Consider the following 21,182-nt stretch of genomic DNA (forward strand, 5'->3'; position numbering starts at 1 on the left):
GGTCCATTGAGGTGTCCTTGAACAAGTCACAGCCGGGAGAAGAAAGATAAGGCATTTCCCAGAGGGAAGGAAAGAGCATTTTACCCCGTGAGCACTTCACCCCAGCCAGGTCAGTGCCCAGTGCTGAGCAAAGACAGGTCTGAGTCCAGACTTGGGGACGTGTGGGGAAGGGGAAAATTGTGCCCCACAGAGACCAATAGCCTATAGTCAGTGCAGTTTGAGACCAAGTCACACAGGAGCTAAACACAGGCCCTGAAAACAGAGGTCCCACCATTTACAAATGACATGGGAAGTTCTTCGGAGGACTCTGTGCTTCTGTTTACTTAGCTGAAACTTGGATAACCAAGAGTATCTATCTCTCAAGTTTCTTGTGAGGATAAAAATGATTGAAATGAGATCATCCTGGTGAAGTCGTTAGCAGGGCACCTGGCAAAGAGTGAGTGCTCCCTGAGTGTCAGCAGATGTTGGGGACTAGCCAGATGCCCACCACCTCCATTTCCTGCCTCTGGGCAAGCAGGAAGCCTATGTTCCCCGGGCTCCCTTGCCATTAGGGCTGTGCTGTGTGAGTAGCTCTGGCCAGTGGAATGTGGGTGGACTCGTGTGCCACTTCTAGACTTGAAAATAAAACAAACCATGTGAGTCAAATGGTGGCTTCCAAAAAGATATATCCGAGTCCTAACGCCCCTAACCTGTGAAAGTGACCTTTTCTGGGCAAAGGGGTCTTTGCAGATGTAATTAAGTCAAAGAACTTGAGATGAGATACTCTGAAGTTTAGGGCAGACCCTAAATCGAATGACAGATATCATTATAAGAGGAGAGAGAGAGAGAAGCACACAGATACACAGAGAAGAGGTCCAAGTGAAGACGGAGGCAGAGACTGGAGTTATATGTCTACAAGCCAAGGAAACTCAGGAATTGCCAGAAGCAGAAGACACTAGGACAGAGGCCAGGAACGGATTCTCCCTCAGTGTCTCCAGAAGAAACCAACACCACCAACACCTTGATCTTGGACTCTGGCCTCCAGAGCTGTGGGACCACAAGTTTCTGCTGTTTTAAGGCCCCAGTTTATATCCATTTGTTATGGAAGCCCCTGGAAAGTAACACAGCAGGTAATCACTCCAGCTCTTTCTCCCAAAAGTGAATGGCCCAAAGGGTGCAGAGCTCCCCAAGAGAGGGAGCCTGCATCCCTGAGTCACTGCCTGGATGGGGAGCTGCCTGGGAGAGCTGTCTGGTGCTCGTCAGACTGTAGAGAAGTGAGAAACACACGTCTTGTGTATCCAGCCATTGAGATGTGGGGTTGTTTGTCACAGCAGCTAGCATTAATTACTCTGAGTAATGGAACTATTATTATAAAGGGATGGAACGTAGGAATCCAGGTGAGTCAGAACAGAAGAGCAACCTGAGAGCAGGGAAGGTGAAAAGAAGAGGAGATACACAGTTCTGCTTCCTTGTCCTCAACGCGGCGTCAAGTTCTGTGTCTTTCTCATCCAGACCATACACAAGACCCGGCTAGTCCCGCCTTATCCCTAAAGCCTACCGGTGCTACCGCTGACTCAAGAGATGAAGTCAGCCCACTTATTACAGAACACAGCTGTCAAGTCCGACGGGATGTCCGAGGGAGACCTCATATGGAGAAGGAACGTGGTCTCAGGTCAGAGCAAACCAAATCAGGCACACCCAGGACTGCTCCAGCGCAGGCGAGGCATCCAGGTTAAAGCAAGACAAAGATGATCTAATCTGTCTAGAAGATAACTTATCTTGTTCAATTGCCTGTTAAGAAAACTGGGAAATCATAGCCAGGGGCTTAGAAACTATAGGAAAAGAGGAGGGGCCACAGTGTAATCAGTCTCAACCCAAACTGAACTGGTTTTAACTGGAGAATCTTCTCATGGTCCTAGAACAGCGGAGGTATGGGGAGACAGGCCACAGCCTCAGTCCCCTCTGTAGCCAGGACCGCCAGCAGCTTCTGTCCATCTGAGAAGTATTGTCACAAGGTGTTGAGGAAGTTATCCCTCAGGCAGAGTCCTGAGCTGACTAGACTGGACCAAGCACAAGGGAGCGAGGACCATTTTGAGAATTATCTGGAGGGTAAGGGGGCCGAGGGAGCCTCAACAGAGAGCAAGGAAGCAGACATCTGGAAGGAGCAGGGAGCTTGGGCGGCAGAGAGCATCACTGAGGGGAGGGAGGGGTGCACGTGTGCAGAGACCAGCACCCAGTTTAATCCCAGATGGCGCAAAGTCATAACAAATCATTAAAGAAGGCATTGCCCCTGAAACAACCTGAAATTCATGGTCTCCGACCTGAAAAAGCAGAGGGACGTCTGCAGTGCAATGCCCAAGGAGCAGAGGGAGGGGTCCGTGGCTGAAGTTCCGGCGGAGTGGATGAGGCTGCTCCGGAAACATGTGGTCTCGTTATGGGCATCGTCACTTAATTCGTGGATGTCCTTCCACCTCTTCCCCACTAAGTCTCCAGTTCTAGAAGCTTCCGGCTTCCCAGCACGCCCACTGGGACCTCTCCAGTTCTCAAGGACACACTCGCTATCTCATAAGCAAGAGCTCCACTGAGACACAGCTTGCATTGCCCTGCCAGCATCCTACTCACCTTCTCACACTAAGGAAGTAAGCACGCCCTCGTCTCCCACTGGAGAAAACCTCCCGGGAAAAACAGAGGCCAGGTCTCTCTCATTTTGTATCCAAGACGTAGCCAGAGCCCCACACACAGCAGATTGGTTCCACCATCTCACTCCACCTACCTTCATCAAGACAGGAAAGTGTTCCCTTCAAAGACGGGAAGAAAAAAAACTCTTCATGGATAAAAACTAAGTCAGTTCTTCCCATTTTTAAGTCTTAAGAAGCTGATTTCTTAATAAAAGGAGGTTGTAAAAACTGTGATATAAACAAAACGCATCATCCATATGTCCAGAATTCTTGGAACCTGGAGTTTTGGCTAAAAATGCCCACACATCCCCCTTGCCATATGTCTTGGGTTGGATTACCCGAGAAGCCAACTTTGAGACAAGGATTTGAATGTGAGTGGTTTATCTGGGAGGCTCTCTGAGGGAGCATGGGGAGGGCGGTGGGGGCAGGGGGCAGGAAGGCAGCAAAGCCAAGGACAGAGCATGTGGTCCAGCAGGCGGCTCTGTGCTGTCTGGGGCCCACCCCACCACACACTAGGATCTCTGGAGGGCAGGATGGAGCAGCCTTGGAGTGATCCCACCTGGGGAGCAAGGGAGCCAGGATGGTTATCCTCCAACCCCATCAGGCATTGGCCAGGAAACTGCCCTGGCCAGCAGGGATGCCCCATCACCCTCAGGCCCTGCTTGCAGGCTGGGAGGTGCCCCTGAGGGGCACAGGTGCTTGTGGGAGGAGGCCATCGGTATTAACTGGAGTGACCAGTGCTGGGGAGATGTGAGCGGGTGTGTAAAGTGTCTGCCTCACCACATCAGCCACACCTCCCAGGCCACACGCGCCAAGAGAGGTCGGGGGAAGCCAGCCGTCTGGGGAACTGGGGCCACATACACGCCCGTCTCCATAGGCCATGAAAGATGACCCGTGTGGCAGAGGCTGCTTGACATCCCCCCCCCCAGAGATGTCCATTCTCGTCTCCTCTTCCTGGAGCTGGACAGGTGAATGCCGTGGTGGTCCATCCTAGACCAGACGGGAAAGGGCGGGACCTAAAGGGGGTAGAACAAGGAGACGGAAGGAATGTGTTTCTCTATCAGGAGCTGCCCTCCCAGCCTGCCAGCCCTGGGACGCTTCATGTAGACAGTCACAGGTGCCACTACCTCCTGCTGGAGCCACTTTGATTCCGGGTGTTTTAAAGCAGCTGAAGTTAAATCCTGATGGCCACACCCCCGCCTCTCCGCTCTTCTGAGATTTGGACGTAAATCGTGGTGGAGCGGCCTGCTATTTATTTACTCCTGATCTTTCTTCCACTTCCATTCCCAGGGAATTTCAGCAAAAGGTTGTGCAACCCGGCCAGCTGGGGGCCTCTGGAGGCCAGGCTGGCCAAGAGCACAGCCTCGTGTCTCCGATGGCAGGTCAGGATGGTGGCATCAGCCCGTGTTTGTGGATTAAGCTCCATCAGAAGACACGCTGGCCCTGAAAGACTCTCAGCGGGGTCTGGGCCATGCGGCCGTGGACCAGCTCCTCCATTTCTCTGAGCCTTGCTTTATTAGTTTATGAAATGCCGGAGCGGATGAGACCCCTACGGCAGCTCGCAGCACTGAACGCTCTTTGATTTATAAACAGGAAGGCCCGTAAGGGAGCTGTTGATGGGGGTGAGAGAGCCAAGTAAGGGGGTGCTGGACTGAGCGCAGGGCAGTTCATTTAGACCCAGACAGTCACAAAAGCCCCTCCACAAACAGCTCCATGGAGCCCCGCCACCATCACACACCCACCCTGGAGGCTTTCAAGTTAACAAAGGACCCAATTCCTGGTTTCCCACCGCGTTCACCGCCACCAGGAAGGCGCAGCGGGAGGCTGCTGATGCTGGAGGAGCATTCCCACCTCCCGCCCTGCTCCCTCTCGCCCGTGGCTCCTCAGCAGCACAGCCGTTCCAGCTGTGTTCCTGTGCTTTGGCTCTGGGCCCTGGTGCTGCAGAGGCTGCTGCCTGGCTGGGCTGCAGACAGATGGCACGCCAAAGAGCCTCAGTGACATCTGAGCCAGGAGAAGGTCTGCGGTGACAGCGGGGCTGCCCCGGGCCAGCCTCTGGGTCTGGGCCCCTCTGCGGGCCGAGTTCCAGCTGCAGCTGCCCTGAGGCTGCGGGCCCAGCTCAGCGTCAGTGCTGCCCACCTGGGGAGGGTCTTCCCAGTGCTCCCATCCCAGAGGCCCCGCTGGTGGCACAGTGACCTGCCAGTCATCTCAGCAGCCTCACCACTGGCTCATGGTTTGGGACCTCAACAGACTTCTACTCGACCGTCTTATGGGTCTGCACTGTCCTTACGGAGGGGGAAAATCTCTGGTCTCCACACCCCCCGCCAAGGGCCTCTCCCTTAGCCAGGGCGATAGTAATGACCACATGCATAGCAGTTAAGTTACAAGACCACACGCAGGGCTAAGACACAGAGACAGGACACAGAAAATACCGGTGTGTGAGTCTCCTGTTGCTGCCATAACAAATTACCACAAATCTAGTACCTTCAAGCAACACAAATTTACTCTCACAGTTGTGGAGGCCAGGAGTCCAACATGAGTTTTATGGGTGGAAGATCGAGGTCTGGGCAGGGCTGAGTTCCTTCTGGATGCTCTGGGGGACGAGCTCTTCCCTCACCTTCCCCAGCTTCCCGAGGCCGCCTGCGCTCCTGGGCTCACCACCGCTTCCTTTACCTTCAGAGGGCACCGCTCCAGCTTCTACTCCCTCGTCATATCTTGCTCTGATGGGATCCTCCTGTCTCCTTCTGATAAGGACCCCAGTGATGACACTGGGCCACCCGGACAACCGGGACACTCTCCCCACCTCAAGGTCCTTCACGTAAGCACGTCTGCAAGGTCCCTTTTGCCATATTTATATTTTCTGGGAATCTTCGGGGGTCATCGTTTTGTCCACCACCACTGTCGGAAATCAGAGGCAAAAGGATTTCCTAAGGTCTTGGATGGATGGAAAGCATCATGGGGGTCACTGAAGATTGTGGGCCCCTAATGGCAGCCTATGTGGACAAGAAATTGGTTTTCAGTGCCGTGTACTGGCTGATACAGGTGTCAAAGACTGCAGGCTCTCCAGTCAGAGCCAAGTGAGAAATCCCACTTCGCCCCTCACTAACTGCATGACCCTAAGCATTTCCTGGTCCTCCCTGAGCCTTAGTTTTCTCATCTGTAAAGTGGGGATAAAACACCTACTACATAAGATGATTACGATTAAATGAGATCACACATATCAGGTGCCCAGTGGTTTGTTTCAGCCTGACACAGAAGGGACTCCGTTCCCTCCCTCCCACCCTGGCGGCTCTATTATACCCACTTTTGAGATTGGGATTGAAGCCAGAAGAAGTTATGGTTCTTTCCCAGGACAGCACTGGTGGTAGAGACTGAGTCAGGGCCAAAGTCTGGCTCTGCTGACCACAGGTGCAGGGTAGTCTGCTCCCCGGGAAGGGTGGGTGGAGAGGAGGGGCTACATTCCACCTGGAAGGGATGACAAAAACATATGCTGAGCAGGATCCTGGACTGGCAGTGTTCAGAAACCTGCTGTCTTTGCAGCCACTACAGGCTTGGGGATCTGTTTGCTTTTTTTTTAGGAGGAAAGTGGCCTAGAATGTACATGTCTAAGTGCCCATCTGTCCGTCTGTCTTGATCCCATTTTATATCTGTCTATCCATCGTAAACTCAGATGACAAGAAAATCCTCAACAGCGCTGCCTTTCTAAGACCCTCTTAAGAAAGTAAAATGAAGAGTACAGGCTGACGTTGAACTCTGACCAAGCAGGGTCATTCTTGGCTGTTACTGAACGAAACATGGGGCTCCTCTATGTCTCTCACATATGGGTCTTCAGGCCCTCAGATACGATTCCTGCAGGCTGCTCGCAGCAAACGTGGGCACGGGTTTATTCACGCACTCTCTTGGCAAGTATTTACCGAGCAACTAACCTGCCGGCAAACGGACGTCCCTGACCTGGTGGAGCTGAGAGGAGGTGATGAGCACGGATCGAAGAATCACATAAATGCCTGTGAAATTGAAGATTGAATAAGAGCCTTCAAGAACAGGCCCTCATGTGTGGGATGGGGTGCGAGGGGAGGGGCTGTGGCAGAAGTGCAGTGTCTTTCCTCTCCCCCCCGAACACACGGCTAGGCTGATCTCCTGCTGCACGTGGCCACGTGTCTGCGTTCAGACCAGGGGAGCTGCTCTGCGTCCCTTCTAAGCCTGGCTCACTGCAGACCTTTGATGCCATCTCCCACTTGGAGAATGGCCGCGACTCGGAACACCTGCTTCAGGCTCTGCACTGGTGGGAAATAAGCTTCTATCGGGCGCAGCCTCCAGGATTCGGGGGCTGATCGTTCCCAGCTGTACGTTTTATCTCAGCTGTTCCAGAAGGTCACACATCAGCTCAGTGCAGGTCCTCACAGGACACATCGAGGTGATTGGCTTTATCCAAAGAGCTCAGTGAAGCTGGTGCAAGGTTTTAAGCGTGGGGGCAAGAAGGCAAGAAAAGGCGACATGATCAGATGCACATTTTTAAAAGACTACTCTGGCTGCCACAGGGGAACATCCTAGAAAGAGGGCCGTGGGTGCAAAGTGGAGGAATCACAGGAACGACAAAGTGATTCCAGTGTGGAGTGGCATGTCTCTCTCCCAGTTATCCGCTTTCTCTAGCCCTTTGGACCAGTGGGTAATTAGAGAGTGGGGCACAAGCTCTCCTGTCTCAAGCTGGACATGCTCCATCTGTGGCTTCCGCACCACTGTGGATGGTTAGAGGACTGGATGCGGGTGGCCATGTCTGCACCAGAGGGAAATGTGCAATCAGGGTGATGCTTTCGGCATCAGAAAGGTTCACTTAAGAACACGGCACGGAAGACTCCCCCAGTCTAAGTGAACACTGTGATTTTACCTGCGTCAACTTGTCTCTGTGCAGGAATCCATCTCACAAGTCAAAGACAGGGTTGGGAAAAGACAATTGTCTCACTGGAGCTTGGCAGTTCATCTCACAGGTGGGCTAGGAAATGATTCTTTAGTTGAGGGGCTGTAAGAAAAACCCCTACCCAAAACCCAGAAAGCACTAACGGAGAAGCACTTCTCCATCCACCCATCCTTTGTGAGTGGCCGTCGTTATAGTGATGGCATTTTTCTAAACTCTCAGGGGCAGCAACCCCGCAGCACCAGCACATAGAAATAGCGAGACCAGCAGCACTGGGGCTGAAAATCTCCATATTCAGATCAGCTTTACAGGGCGAGGAGCAGAGAGAGGACGCCTTCAGGGGTTGTACTTTTAACAATCCTCTGGTTGTTTTATCCATAGAGCCTGATGGGGTCCTGCCCTAATCCATCCTTATCCCTGCCCTGCAGACCCCTGACTCCCGGGGAGGTCACATAAAGCGCAGCAGTATCATTCTTATTCAATTAAGTATCTGTTAGCAAAAGAAAAACTGTTTCAAAAAGGGCCGCGTGGCAGTGAGCAGAGTCCGCCGTCACAGCTGTAAGAAAAGCAGAGCCAATATCAGAGCAGCGACTCAGAGGAAACAGTGGCAGTGAAAACACATCAGCAGTAAGTCAGCAGGGCTGTGGGTCAAGTCCAGGGGGTTGCTCAGTCCGAGCACATTATAGTGAATGTCATCCAGGAGAACTGGCGAGCCCTGCTCCCAAGAAGGTGGACGTAGTGGATGGAGTGTTTGTGTCCTCCCCCCAGATTCACAGGGTTAAGCCCTAATTCCCGGCATGGTGGTGTTAGGAGATGGGTGCCTGTGGGAGGTAGCTGGGTTTACAGGAGGCCGTGCGAGTGGCCCCCATGATGAGATCAGTGGTCTTATAAGAAGAGACACCAAAGCTCTCTCCCTCTCTCACCGCCCTGTGAGGACACAGCGAGAAGGAGGCTGTCTGCAAACCAGGAAGAGAGCCCTGACTGTGGAATCAAATCTGCTGGCACCTGGATCTCGGACTTCCAGCCCCAAAAACTATGAGAAATAAATATCGATTGGGTAAGCCCCCCAGTTTATGGCATTTTGTTAGAGCGGTGGAAGCTGAGAAACTGGACACTGCAGAATGACCAAGCAACCCCACCTTACTCATCCGTGATTTGAATTGGAATCAAGTGAAACCTCCTTAACATGCCATTAATGTGCATTCTCACCCTAAACACAAGCCCTAAATAAGCTCTAACCCAATCACTTTCTCCCTCTCCAATCTTCCCTTACAATCATATTAGTTTATCAAGGTTAAATCTCAGGTTACATAAAATGTGTGCATTCAGAGGTACATAAAAGGGGCTTACCAGACTTGGGAAAAGATGACCTATGAAGTTAAAATCAAGCTTAGATGACCTATGAAAATGCCTACCTCATGCATGAGATGGTCTCTCACTGTCACTTGAAATGGAAACAGTCCGTACATGTCCCTCCAAACACAAGGATGGAGTGGAAGGTAGACAAGACAAGAATAAAGCGAGGAGCCAAAAACAGTAGAAAAGAAGAGACAAAATTACTATTTACAGGACTATCTACTTGGAAATCTTTCAAGAATCTACTGAAAAATGACCGGATGTTCCATAGTTCAGTAAGATGTATAGTTCTAGAGTTAAATATACAGAGATCAGTAGTTTTCCTAGAAAATAGCAAAACCAGCCAGAGAATGCTCTGGGGAAAGATTCTATTTGGAAGAACAACAAAAACTCTGAAATACCTAGAAATAGAACAAAAGAAATGTGCAAGACCTATATGAAGAAAGATATATCTGTATCTACCAAACTTGACTGAAAAGGTCATAAAATGCTGTATAGACAATAAGATAAAGACATCAGTTCTTCTCCCCTCACTGTGCCCAGTTTAGTTATTAATTTAATGTAATTCTGCATTCCTGTGGCATTCTGTTTTTCTCTTGGATGTTCTGGTCTTGGATGACTTGAATAATTCTCTCTCATCGGGTCACGTGAGTGGGGTTTTGCTCATGGCAACCAAATGACTAACTCAACCGGGGCTGCCCTTCCGCCTCTCGTGGGCCCATATATCTTGGGCTTGGCATCCTTTCATACATCTCCCTGCATCTTGCTCCAAATGAACTTCTGCATTTTCTTGCAAAAAAGGAAAGAAAAGTTTATTTTTTAAGCATTTTCCGCAGCTGTGACCGGCAGCAGCAATAGCTTTGGCCCCTGCTTGGCGTCTCCTCCCATTAACTGCCTCAGTTCAAGTCACTTTGTTCTGACTCACAAGGAAAAGCTTCTGATTGGCAGAGCCCCATCTTGGGTCGGGCGCCCGCCGCTGGTCCAACTGGCTGTGACCAAGAGAAGCTGAGTCCCATGAACTGGATCGAGTTAGGAAAAAGGATATTGGTGGTGGAGCAATGGCTGACTCTTTACCTCATGGGTCTACTATTAATGACCTTCCATTTATCAGACACCCATTTGAGCCATTTTAAATTCCTGACATGTTCCATCCACCTTGCCAAGTAGATTTTATCACCACCTTGATGGTAAAGAATCCAGCTGCACAAGGTAGATAACTTCTCTGAGGTCACTTGGCTGACCCGTAGGTCAGAAATGAATCCAGTTTTGAATCCTGAGTGCTGGGGTCCTGTCTGCTGGCCGCCCAAGTCTGAGTATGAGAGCCATGCCCCCAGGCTGGGGGCCCCGTGGGAGGAGTAGCGAGTCGTGGCCTTGCCCACTGGTAGCTTCCAACCTCCGTGTTTTACACTGTCACCCCCAGGCATACGTGTGTGAACACACACACATACAGCACACGATTCCTCCCTTTTGCATTATCTTCTGGTTAGTGGAAGGCTCTGCCTTGATCCTTGGTTAATTTCTGGCAAAGGAAAGAAAACGGCCGCCCCACAGCGGTGCGCCATGCTGTCCTAGAGCATCTCGGGATGCAGCTTCCATGTCAGGCTCTCACGTGACAAAGCGCAAACTCAAAGCCAGACTTGGGCACTGGGGGCTCCTGCCACCTGGGGCCACAAAGCAGGCACGCACCCAGCCCCCTGGCTCCCGACTCGGTGCAGCGCCCGCCCCATGTAGCAGGCCTCCCTCTCCTCACTGCTTACCCTTCGGGGTGTGGGAAGCAGTTTACCTACAAGGTTTGCAGGGGACGAGATGGGGTGAGGGAGAACCCACAGCTTCTGCAAACTGCAGATTGTGCTAAATAATCCTAGCAGGTAGCAAATCGCTACCTGAAGAGCGTAAGGCGCTCAGGGTGGGAGAGGGGGCGTTAGGGGCCACCAGAGAGCCACCGGGCCCGGGAGCCCCACAGGTGCGGAAAGCTGTAGGCACCTGCTGTGTGAGCCTGGGCGACACCCTTCCAACAGACGCAGCCCCCCTCCCACTTCTTGTTCTCCTGATGAGTCACAATTCTCCAGGGAACCTTCTGAATCTTTGCTCTTCCCCTCAGGGTCCAAGACTCTATTTCCAACATGGGAAGAAAACACATCTCCATTGCCAGTCAGCAGTTAGGACTCTCCAAATGGGACAAGCAGGCTGAGAACAGGTCTCCCCTTCTCAGCAGGAGAGCTCCTCACAGAGGGCCCTGTTTCAGCTCTAACTCTTCTTAGAGGGAGAAGAAAACAAACACCTGGCCTGGAGTCCCTTCTAACAGTGGTAACTGCCCGCATTAATACAAGGGGAGAGACGGAGGCAGACACTGTAATCACACATCTTAACTCCATTTTATTATAACATCAAGGAAAATAATTAGTTGCAGGAGGAATGATACTGGAGATAAACAGAGCTTAAGCCACTCACAACGGCACTGTCTACACCTTCCTACGAGGGTATAAATATCACGGGTCTCTACATGCATTGTGGGATGCTGGGTGCATGGGTACCAGGTGCAGGCGCTTTCTCTCTAGGGGGTTGGTTCTTTTAATTTCTTGACAGATGATGGGTGAATTTGGTGTCTTCTGGCAGACTAGGAAGGCGCTCTCCCCCTAGGACTGGGTGCCAGCCTTTTTCTTCTGAAATTTTCTGAACTGAGACTGAATGGCCACTGCCGCGCGTTCTGTCTCTGGCGCGTCCATGTCGATGTCGAATTCCTCCTGAACTTTCTTCTGCCCATCTGCAGCAAGAAAAACACAAACAGACGGCAATCACCGAGCTGCACGCAGGAAGACAGACAGCAGCCCTGGAAAGCAAAGCCGCGGGTGCACCACGGGGCTCAAGCTCACCACCCCCAGCACAAGACCTAGTTTGCAAAGTACAGTGGAGCGTGTCCTGAGCCTCATCAGAGCTCAGAAGCAGCCGGCTTGAGGCTGCCTGAACTCTACACCTGCAAGGGAGGGACAAAGAAACTCAAGGACACGGTCTCAACCTCTTAGATACCTTGTGTGTGTGATTGTCTGTTTCTCACGGCCACATTTTACATAGAGTGTTAAAATGCCAGCTCTGCTGTTCCTTACCCCTGGTTGCTCACGTATAGGTAATGTAAACTGTGCTACAGACGTGGAGCTGATGGCTGGTGATGCTCACAACAGCTTGTGCTAACAAAGTCTCTGAGTTTCTGTGCACACATGCCTCTATGACTGATGAGATTTACTTAGTGAATCAGGGCTTGTGTTTCCATCATTGTCACAGGCAGATGACACCCTTTGACTTTCACAATTAGGCTGAACTCTCACAAGTCTTACACTTTGTTCCAAATGACGTGGGCTTAGCAATTCGTCTGCTAAGGCAGAAGACTGAGATCACTCACAGTTATGATCACTGAAAACAAGATACAAACCAAAGCGAGGTGATAACATGTGCTGATTGCCCCCTGTGCTGCGTAGCTTTCCATCCAAATGCTGAACACAGACAAATAAACAAAGCCCTCTGGTCACAGAAGGGAAGAACCTTCAAAACTCCTTCAGTCCAGGGAAGGCTGATCATCAGAATCGTCAAAGGCGGTTTTTTTAAATACAGACACGAGGACCCACCCCAGACCCAGGGCTGCCCCTCTGTATGGCCACGGCGGGAAGAGCTCCTGAGAACAAGACCAAGTTAGATAGACCAGCCTCCCTGGGGACAGGGCCAAACAGCCGTACCTTTTTTTTTTTAATTGAAGTACAGTCCATTTACAATGCTGTGTTAATTTCTGATGGACAGCATAGTGATTCAGTTATACATATATATTCCTTTTCATATTCTTTTTCATCATAGGACATTACAAGGCATTGAATAAACTTCCCTGTGCTGTACAGTAGGACTTTGTTGTTTGTCTGTTTTATATATAGTAATTAGTGTCTGCAAGTCCCAAACTCCCAATTTATCCCTCCCCTCCCCGCTCCTCCCCACTGGTAACCATAAGTTTGATGTCTATGTCTGTGAGTCTGTTTCTGTTTTGTGAATAGATTCATTTGTGTCTTTTTTTTTCTTTAGATTCCACATATGAGTGATATCATATGGTATTTTTCTTTCTCTTTCTGGCTTACTTCACTTAGTACGATGATCTCTAGGTCCATCCGTGTTGCTGCAAATGGCGTTATTTTAGTCTTATTTATAGCTGAGTAGTATTCCATTGTATATACATATACTGCAACTTTATCCAGTCATCTGCCGAAGGACACTTAGGCTGCTTCCGTATCCTGGCTGTTGTAAATAGTGCTGCTATGAACACTAGGCTGCATGTGTCCTTTCGGATTAGAGTTTCCTCTGGAAGGCTCTCACATGATTCCAGGATACAGTCAGAACGGAGATCCAGCTACTTGACTTGAGATGAAGTAACAAGCAAGGCCCTCAAGTTAATTCAAGGAAGAACTGGGGGCCAGAACCCACCGCTTGGTACCTGGGCTGAGAGCAACATAGACACCCTGGGCTTCCACACCTGGAGCAGAGGGGCCCCACAGCATGAGGGCACGTCCAGCTTGGGGACGGCAGAATCAGGGGCATTTGAGGCAGGAGAAGAAGCCCAGCCAGGGAGCAGGGACAGGGCTCTATTCCTGACTTTGTCACCAGACAGCATGAGTTCATCACTGAACCTAAATGTGGTCCAATCCTTCACAACCTGTCTCAGTGCCTCTGGAGGACAGTGCTCAGGCAGGACGCCCGGCACAGAGGGTCAGGACACTGGGATTACATATAAGTGAGGCAGGTTCCTTCTCTCCTGCTAACTCTGTCCTATTCTCTCTCTATAGGTAGGTCGGCAGGTAGATAGATAGGCAGACAAACAGACAGACAGACAGACAGATGACAGATAGATGCCTCTGGCTGCCTGATTTCCTCTGCAGACCCTTCAGCAGGCTGCTCTCAATTTTCCCAGAGACCAAGCAGGTTGCGCCCAAGCCTTCCAACCCCGCCTCCATCTGGGAAGGGAGGACTTTATAATCCTCGCAGGACTGATCAGTCCGTGACCTAAATCACCTAAATCAGTAGAACTGTTTTCCTCTGTCCTAGATTGACTGCCAAGGCTCACAAGCGCAGAGATTTTGAGTGCGCTGATGTCTAGGGACTACTTGGGGTGATCTGTTTTAACCCATGAGATCCCAGATGATACAGAGAATACGTGGGGTTGTCTTTCATGGCATCGGGTAGCTGTTCGCCTTTCAATCCATACCGCAGGGCGCTTTCCTCAGAGATTCTACTGAGGGGCAGGACCACTGGGAGGGACAAGTTTCCTGAGGCTCAAGTCCATCCTTTAAAAATATTTCCCTAACGTTATCCCACGAGCCTGGGACTGGAGCTCCCGTACCTGGCAAACCTGAAGTGCAAATTACCCCAGCTCCCCTGCCCAGGCCAGGGAGGAAGGGCCGGACCTTCTGCACCAGGAATTGGCATAAGAGGCTTGGAGTCCCAAGTCCTTTTCCTCCCAAAGGAACCCTTGCGTCTGTGGTCCCATGGCTGCAAAGGGGCAGAACGAGCTCTGATTCGAAAGGCAACGGGAGATTTCTCTTTCAGATTTAAAATGTGGCTGCAGCCTGAGGCTGCAGAACGGCCTGGTTCATCTTTTCCCTTTTATGATAATGGAAGAAAACAGCCAATATTATTTTTTGACAAATGATGAATGAAGAGGCAGAAAATTATGTATATTTAGGGAATATATAATGAGACAGTAAGGACGGGTCATAAAAGTGAATTTCACAATTATGTCTTAAACTAATATCTTCAGCCAAAAGTGATACATCAACTGCTTCCTCATTTGAAAAAATGTTCCAGGGTTTAAAACAGAAACCACTAATATTTCGGGAATCGTTACTTTCCCTTTACTTTGTAGAGTCAAGCATTTCTTGGGGGATGGTCTGCAGTTGTTAGTCCTTCCTCTGAGCTGACCAGGGATGTGCAAAGCAGGAGGGGGACCCGATGGTGGTGGAGAAGGGACAACGAATTAGATTCAGTGTCACAGGGCTGAATGCAAACGATGTTAAGGCCGGAAGATGGCCCATGTGGTCCTGAGAGCTAGAAAAGCAGAGCTCTGAGCACCCCAGACTCAGCAGGAGCAAAGGGAGACGGAGGAGGGTGTCTGGAGGGAGCCAGCCAGGGCCACAGAGCCCCAGGCCCTGCACAAATCCCAGGCATCAAGCTGCTTGCCGAGGCTCCCCTCCCACGACCTAGGGCGATGGTGGCAACAGAGGGGTGCAGGGTAGCCGTATGAGAGGTCCCCTCCCCATCCCTCCAGGGCAGAGCTGGGGTGCCCACCGGCAGCACCAGCTGAAGCCCAGAGGCAGAACCTCAGCCACGCCTGCTGGGGACAGAAAGGGTCCTGGGGGGTGTGGCCCCTGCAGGGCGCACCCCATCCCCTGTCCCCACACTAGGGTTCCTCTCGGAGCAGTCACCATCCGATTTCACTTCTTGCTCTCCTCCCTGGTTTGTGGTCCTTCACCCCACCACAGCGTGAGCTCCATAAAGTCCCAGACTTCATCTGTCTGGTTCTAGCGGCTAGCACAGGACAGAGCAGGTGTTCAATGGGTCACCAATAATGACAAGTGAGTCCATTCATTAATGAGACAGGCAGCTGTCCAGTGCAGGCCTTCACCCGAAGGGCCACACCAGTGGCCCTTGGTGGTGACCGTTATATTTCCATGCAGCAGGCCTCGAAAGGAGGAGACTAAGAAGTTCCGTGGCCAGGACACAGGGAGCACCGCCCACAGGGGACGGGGACACAGGGAAGAAGCTGGGAGGCCTCTCTCCTGGCTGGGAGACACGGCCACGTGGAATGACATCAGAAGGCGCTGTCTGAAGGGCTGCAGGAAACAGTCAGGGCCCTGGCGGGGAGACGGAGCACACAGGGGTGCAGAGGTGGGCACCTTCCCCGGTGACGGTGGTTCCCACGCCAGGGAGCTCTGGCCCTTGCAAGCCTAGGACAGCGCCTGCCCCCAGCGCCAGGGTGAGGGGTAAATGGAAGGCAGGCCTCACATCATGCAGACAGCGCCCTCTGGCCTCCTGGGGGGGCGAGGCTGACTCCCCCCAACACTCAGACCCTCCCAACCCAGGTGAGGCAGCCAGCAGAATCAGGTGTGTGGGTTCAGGGTGGACTGGGGGGTGTCTCTGCCTGCTCTGTGACCTCGGGAAAGTTCCTAGCTTCTCTGGGTCTCAGTTTGCTCATCTCAAAAATGGAGAAGTAAAATTATTTTTTAAAAGCCTGCTCCCCCAGCCACCAGCGTCACATGCAGATCAAGGCCATGGTGTAAATTAAACGCGGGCCCAGTGGTGTTGGGCAGGACTTGCCCTGCCAGAGAAGGATGTGGGCCATCACGTGGTTCTCTGGCCTGGCCGGAGCCCTGTGTCTGCTCAGCGGTGAGACTCTTGGAAGCTCAGGCCCCATTGCAAAGGGGAAAGGAATGCTTTCCCGTTCTGGCCACGCAACCATCAAACACAGCCAGGCAGGGGTGCGGCAGTTTCAGGCCCCGCCCAGGCTCTGGGGTGGCGGGTGGCATTCCCTGGGCTTGTGTTGGGATGGTCACTGCTCAGCAGAGCAGGACACGGAGACTCCTACGCCTAAAGACCGGTGCAGCCCACGACTCCCGAGTCCTGTGGCTGGGCACCCGGGACAGGCGCAAAAGAGGGCTGAGACTGGTCTCCGCGGCTGGGGCGCCCGGCTCAGCACAGCGGCCCCAGCAGAAGGGGCGGCGGATCAGAGCGAGCCGTGCCGGGGACACAGCCGTCCTCGTGCCGGATCGCTCTGCGGCCCACCCCCACCCCTATCCTCTGCTGCCGCTTCATGAAGACGTCTGCCGGCTCACATGTGGCCGGGGTGGGCTGCACCTGACAGTTTTACTTAGCACTCCCCGCCTGAAGGGAAAACGCACTGGCACTCAGTTCCTGGCGGTGGTTTCCCAGCCCAAGCGGGCAGTGTTTCGCCGGTGTGCTTTGTAAACTGCTCAGGACCGCGCATGGCTGCTGTCCTTCGTAGCTCTCTCGGGCTCTGGAAGTTTATCATTTCTGTGTGTCCCCACCGTGAGGGGGCTCTGAAGCTGACCAGGAGAATGGTCTAGAGATTATCCATTCCCGTCGGCTGATTTAATATAGAGAGGGCTTGCTAACCGCCCTGGAGAATGGGAGGGAAAACAGCTTCCTGACTGTATGGCTCAGGAGGTGTGAGAGGGACCCCCAAACGGCCATGTTCTGTGTGCCTGAGGGGCAGGGCCCCCACGTGCCCTTCAGACTTCACCCAGACTGCCAGGTCTGTTACCTGGAGCACTGGGTCCCGAAGACACCAGGCAGTCTACGGATGTGAGGACCAGGATCTGTCAGGCAGGGCAGCAGACACGGTCCACACCGTCTACCTCTCCTTTATCCATCTATGTCACCAACCGTCTTCTCTCGCAGAACAAAAGGCAAGCTGCAAAGCAGCCCCAAGCCACCAGACCTTCCTGCCTTTGAAGGGCAGAAACTCCCTCAAACAACCAAAGCACAGAGCTCTGCCGACAACGAGAGCCCAGTGGAGAAACGGCGCCCCCTGGGGCTCGGGACATCTGAGGACTCGGAAATGCCACAACCTCCCCACCAGGAAGCAACCCAGTCCTGTTCAGAGTTACATCCTGCACGGCTCTAGGTGTTTCTCATGCCACTTTCCTGGAATACTATTGCCTTTTCCTTGCAGAAGCCGAGACAGGAAATGGCTCTGCTGTTTGGCATTTTACGACATCATAAGAGAAATGTTCAGGTAGCCCTTCTTAAAGAGGTCACTGTAATAAGAACCAGTCTTCATGGAGCATTAAAGAGCTCCTCCCTCACAGACGTAAGTGGATTTTCTTTTACGGACCATTTGACAGCAAATGAAAAATAGAGAATCGCAAATATTGGAGGAAGGAATTACTACGCGGTGAAGACAATCCCAAATGGATATTACGCGTCTCTGATGTGGTCATGAAAATCCATCGAACGGGAAAACGGTCTGATGCACTAAAGTCCCGTTGGCGTGACTTGATTCTGATAAACACACAGTCTAGCACTAGAGGAGAGGTCATCAGATCAGCCTTACAGCCCACCAGCCGGCTCTTCCTGGGCACCTTTAGGAATCCGCAGGGCTGCCATGACAAAATGCCACAGACTGGGTGCCCTAAACAACAGACACTTATTTTCCCCAAATCCTGGAGCCTGGAAGCCCGAGACCAAGGTTTCAGATGACGTGGTTCCTCCTGAGGCTCCCTTCCTTGGCTTCAGTAGCCGCTTTCTGGCCATGTTCTCACATGAACTGGTCTCTTCCTCTTCCTTAAGGACGCCAGTTAGATTGGATTAGAACCCACTCTAACGATCTCATTTTAACTGAATCATCTCTTTAAGGACCCTATATCCAAATACAGTCACATTCTGGGGTCCTGGGGGTTAGGACTTCAGTGTATATATTTGGGAGGAGACACAGCTCAGTTCATAATAGCCCCTAATCTAATTTCGGGGCCTTATAGGTTTTAAAGGAGCTTTGTATTCTGTGTCTCATCTGGCATCTGCAGGAAACATCCACTGTCCCCATTTTACAAAGGCGCAGAGACGGTAATGTGCCTTGCCAGAGAGCATCCGGTGAGTGGCGGCCAACGGCTGATTCAGAATTCCTGTCTTGCTCCAAATCTTGTTTTTCTTCCCTGGTCTATCATTACTTGCAGTTCCTTAGACATAGGCCAGGAGGACAGCCTTCTGTGTGGACCAGTTCACGTGGCTCAGGGGAGAAAAGAAACTTAAACAGTCCAAGTGGAAACACATGGTATGGTCTACCAGCTTGGAAAATCTGCCCGTTTACCAGGCGGTCCAGGAGAATTTACACCCAATTCCATCACTCAGCAAATGGCCTGGAACGTCTTGACTGGGCCCTTCACTGTCTTAGGAGCTGGGAGAGAGCTGGGGACACACACAAGACCCTGCTCTCCTGGGAAAAAAAAAATTAGAAGGTAAATGCACGGATAAGTAACAGAATTTCTGAAATTCCACGAAGAAAGCAGGGTGCTAAGCGGGAGAGCGGGTGTGCATGCTTTAAGTGGTCAGGTCCGGCCTCTGGGACGGAGGCGGATGTGGGGCAGAGGCCTGTCCCCCAGGGGAGCCTAAGGCCCACCTGCCAGGGTGGGAGAGGTGGCAGATGCCCTTCCTCCCCGAGAAACAACACTTTTTGAAAAATTATTCTTCACTTTTTGAAAAAACTATTTTTCACCCATGCATTTATAATCTAAGTGGCAGTCTTCAACCCATTAGCATAAATTCTTCGGAAATTAACAGACATCCGGTCGTCCCGGGCATAGCAGCGCTATTCATGGACCTGCAACAACTCCGGGTAGGATTTTAAAAGTTTGAAATCCAGCGTCGTTCTAAAATACGTCATGCCGAGCCACACGCTTGATCACAGGAACTCAAATATATCAAATATATTTGTTTCTATGCTTACAATGATGTAAAGTCATTGCCTAGTCATACTGGCAGTAAGTCGTGAACACAGGGGCGTGTGAGCACACACACACACACACACACACGCAGACACACACACACACACAGAGGTAATGGCTTTCGTTTACATGCTTATAACCCTCCATATTTTAAGGCTTATTTTATAGACACAAATTACCTCCTAAGGCCTAATCCTGTAGATCAGAAATTCGCACATAAGCAGTAAATTGGGATATAATTGTGCTGAGTAGGAGTTCGCCTTGATTAGGAGGCAAAGCACAGAGCGTACTATAAAAGGACCTGAATTTTAGCACGCCATCAAGAAATAACAGTCATTTAACTTAAGTATGACTTGCAAATAGGGTGTTTCCATGCCAAGTTTTGCAGAATGCCCTACCTTCTTTCAACGTGAAATGTTAAGTTGCAAAGAGCGCACGTCTTCCACATCTGCTGTCCTTGACACCTGAGGGCTTGGGCTCCCTGGCCCCGGGGCTGGCCGCCCGCCCCCTCCCGCACCAGGGCCAGTGCGGCTTCCTTTGCAAGGACCCACCCAGCCCTCCAGGCAGGGAAAGCAAAGGGACAAGTAAGACATTGGAATTTTTATCCCTTAAGCCTCAAGTGGGATCACAATCCACGCAGAGAACAAGGCATCTAGTGTTAGGGAAAAGGTTCACTCCTGCAGAGGAAAAACAGTCATAAACTGGTGTATCTAGTTCCTAATGATGATGGCATGGAGCATCCATTTAAAGAAACGTCAAGAAAATCACGTTCTGGAAAAAGCTGGAAATAAACATGGGGAGGCCACAGAGCTTTCAGACAGTCGTTCCCGAGCTGAAACAGTGGGCGTTTTAACTCTGCTGGGCCGGAGTGAGGAATCCCAGCAGGCTGGCGCCCAGCTCCGCGCTCCGGGCGGTTTCTCGCTCCTGCCCGCTGGCTGGAGATTTATTGAACGGAGGCTGCTGGTGCAGAGAATTGCAATTTTCCAGGTCTCTGCTAAGTGGCAGAGATTAATGAGCGGGGTCAGGCATTAGCCAGCAAGGGGGCTTTCTGCCTCCACCGTGTTCTCGCACCAAATGAAAACCCATTTGCCATCTCTCTCAGTTTCCCATTTCCCAAGTTAGCGCCCTTTCGGTCCTCACAGTTTTTACCGAGAGAGAGAAATTCTCTTTCGTCCTAAAAGAGAGGCCATGTTCTCCACAGGTTCACGTAGGGTTGTGTGGCTGCAAAGCCTCACTGCATCAGCTGAGAGCGACAGCTTCCTGCCAACCCTCCAGGTCCCCTGACTCCCATTATCTTGTTTCTCCCACCCCTCTGTGGATGCCCCTTGTTCAGAAAAGATGCCCACCCCGCTGCGGCATGCAGGTAATCAGATGAGTGCACATCTGGGGGGATCAATGAAAAAGAATAAACACTGATGGATCAAAACTTCCCCCAAACTCACTAAGTCTAGGAAGAGGACAAAAAAAGGTACAATGTATGACTGGGACATTGTGCTGCACACCAGGGACTGACACATTGCAACTGACTGTACTTCTATTGAAAAATAAATTAGTTTAAAAGATTTTTAAAGATACAAATATCATCAAAAAAAGTAGTTTTCCTATTGGAAAGGCAAAGCTGGCTCCTAGTTGTTTCAGTCCGCTGGGGCTGCCTTAACAAACACCACAGGCTGCTGGTCGTCCTAAACAACAGGAATTTATCCTCACACAGTCCAGGAAGCCGGAAGTCCAAGGTCACGGTGCTGAGAGCCAGGCTCCTCTGAGGCCTCCCTC

At 51.5% G+C, this 21,182-nt stretch overlaps 1 protein-coding gene across 1 annotated transcript in view; it reads right to left on the reverse strand.

Annotated features, from left to right (window-relative positions):
* Nucleotides 1-11,278: 11,278 nt before the first annotated feature.
* PCP4 (Purkinje cell protein 4) overlaps nt 11,279-21,182 on the reverse strand; it is a 54,766-nt gene continuing 44,862 nt past the window's right edge. The window contains exon 3 of the mRNA XM_032462928.1: nt 11,279-11,686. Within this exon, the coding sequence (XP_032318819.1) occupies nt 11,559-11,686 (128 nt within the window). The 3' untranslated portion in view covers nt 11,279-11,558. The remainder of the gene's footprint in view (nt 11,687-21,182) is intronic.

The sequence above is a fragment of the Camelus ferus genome, chromosome 1 (assembly GCF_009834535.1).
Source record: "Camelus ferus isolate YT-003-E chromosome 1, BCGSAC_Cfer_1.0, whole genome shotgun sequence".
Taxonomy (NCBI): Eukaryota; Metazoa; Chordata; class Mammalia; order Artiodactyla; family Camelidae; genus Camelus; species Camelus ferus.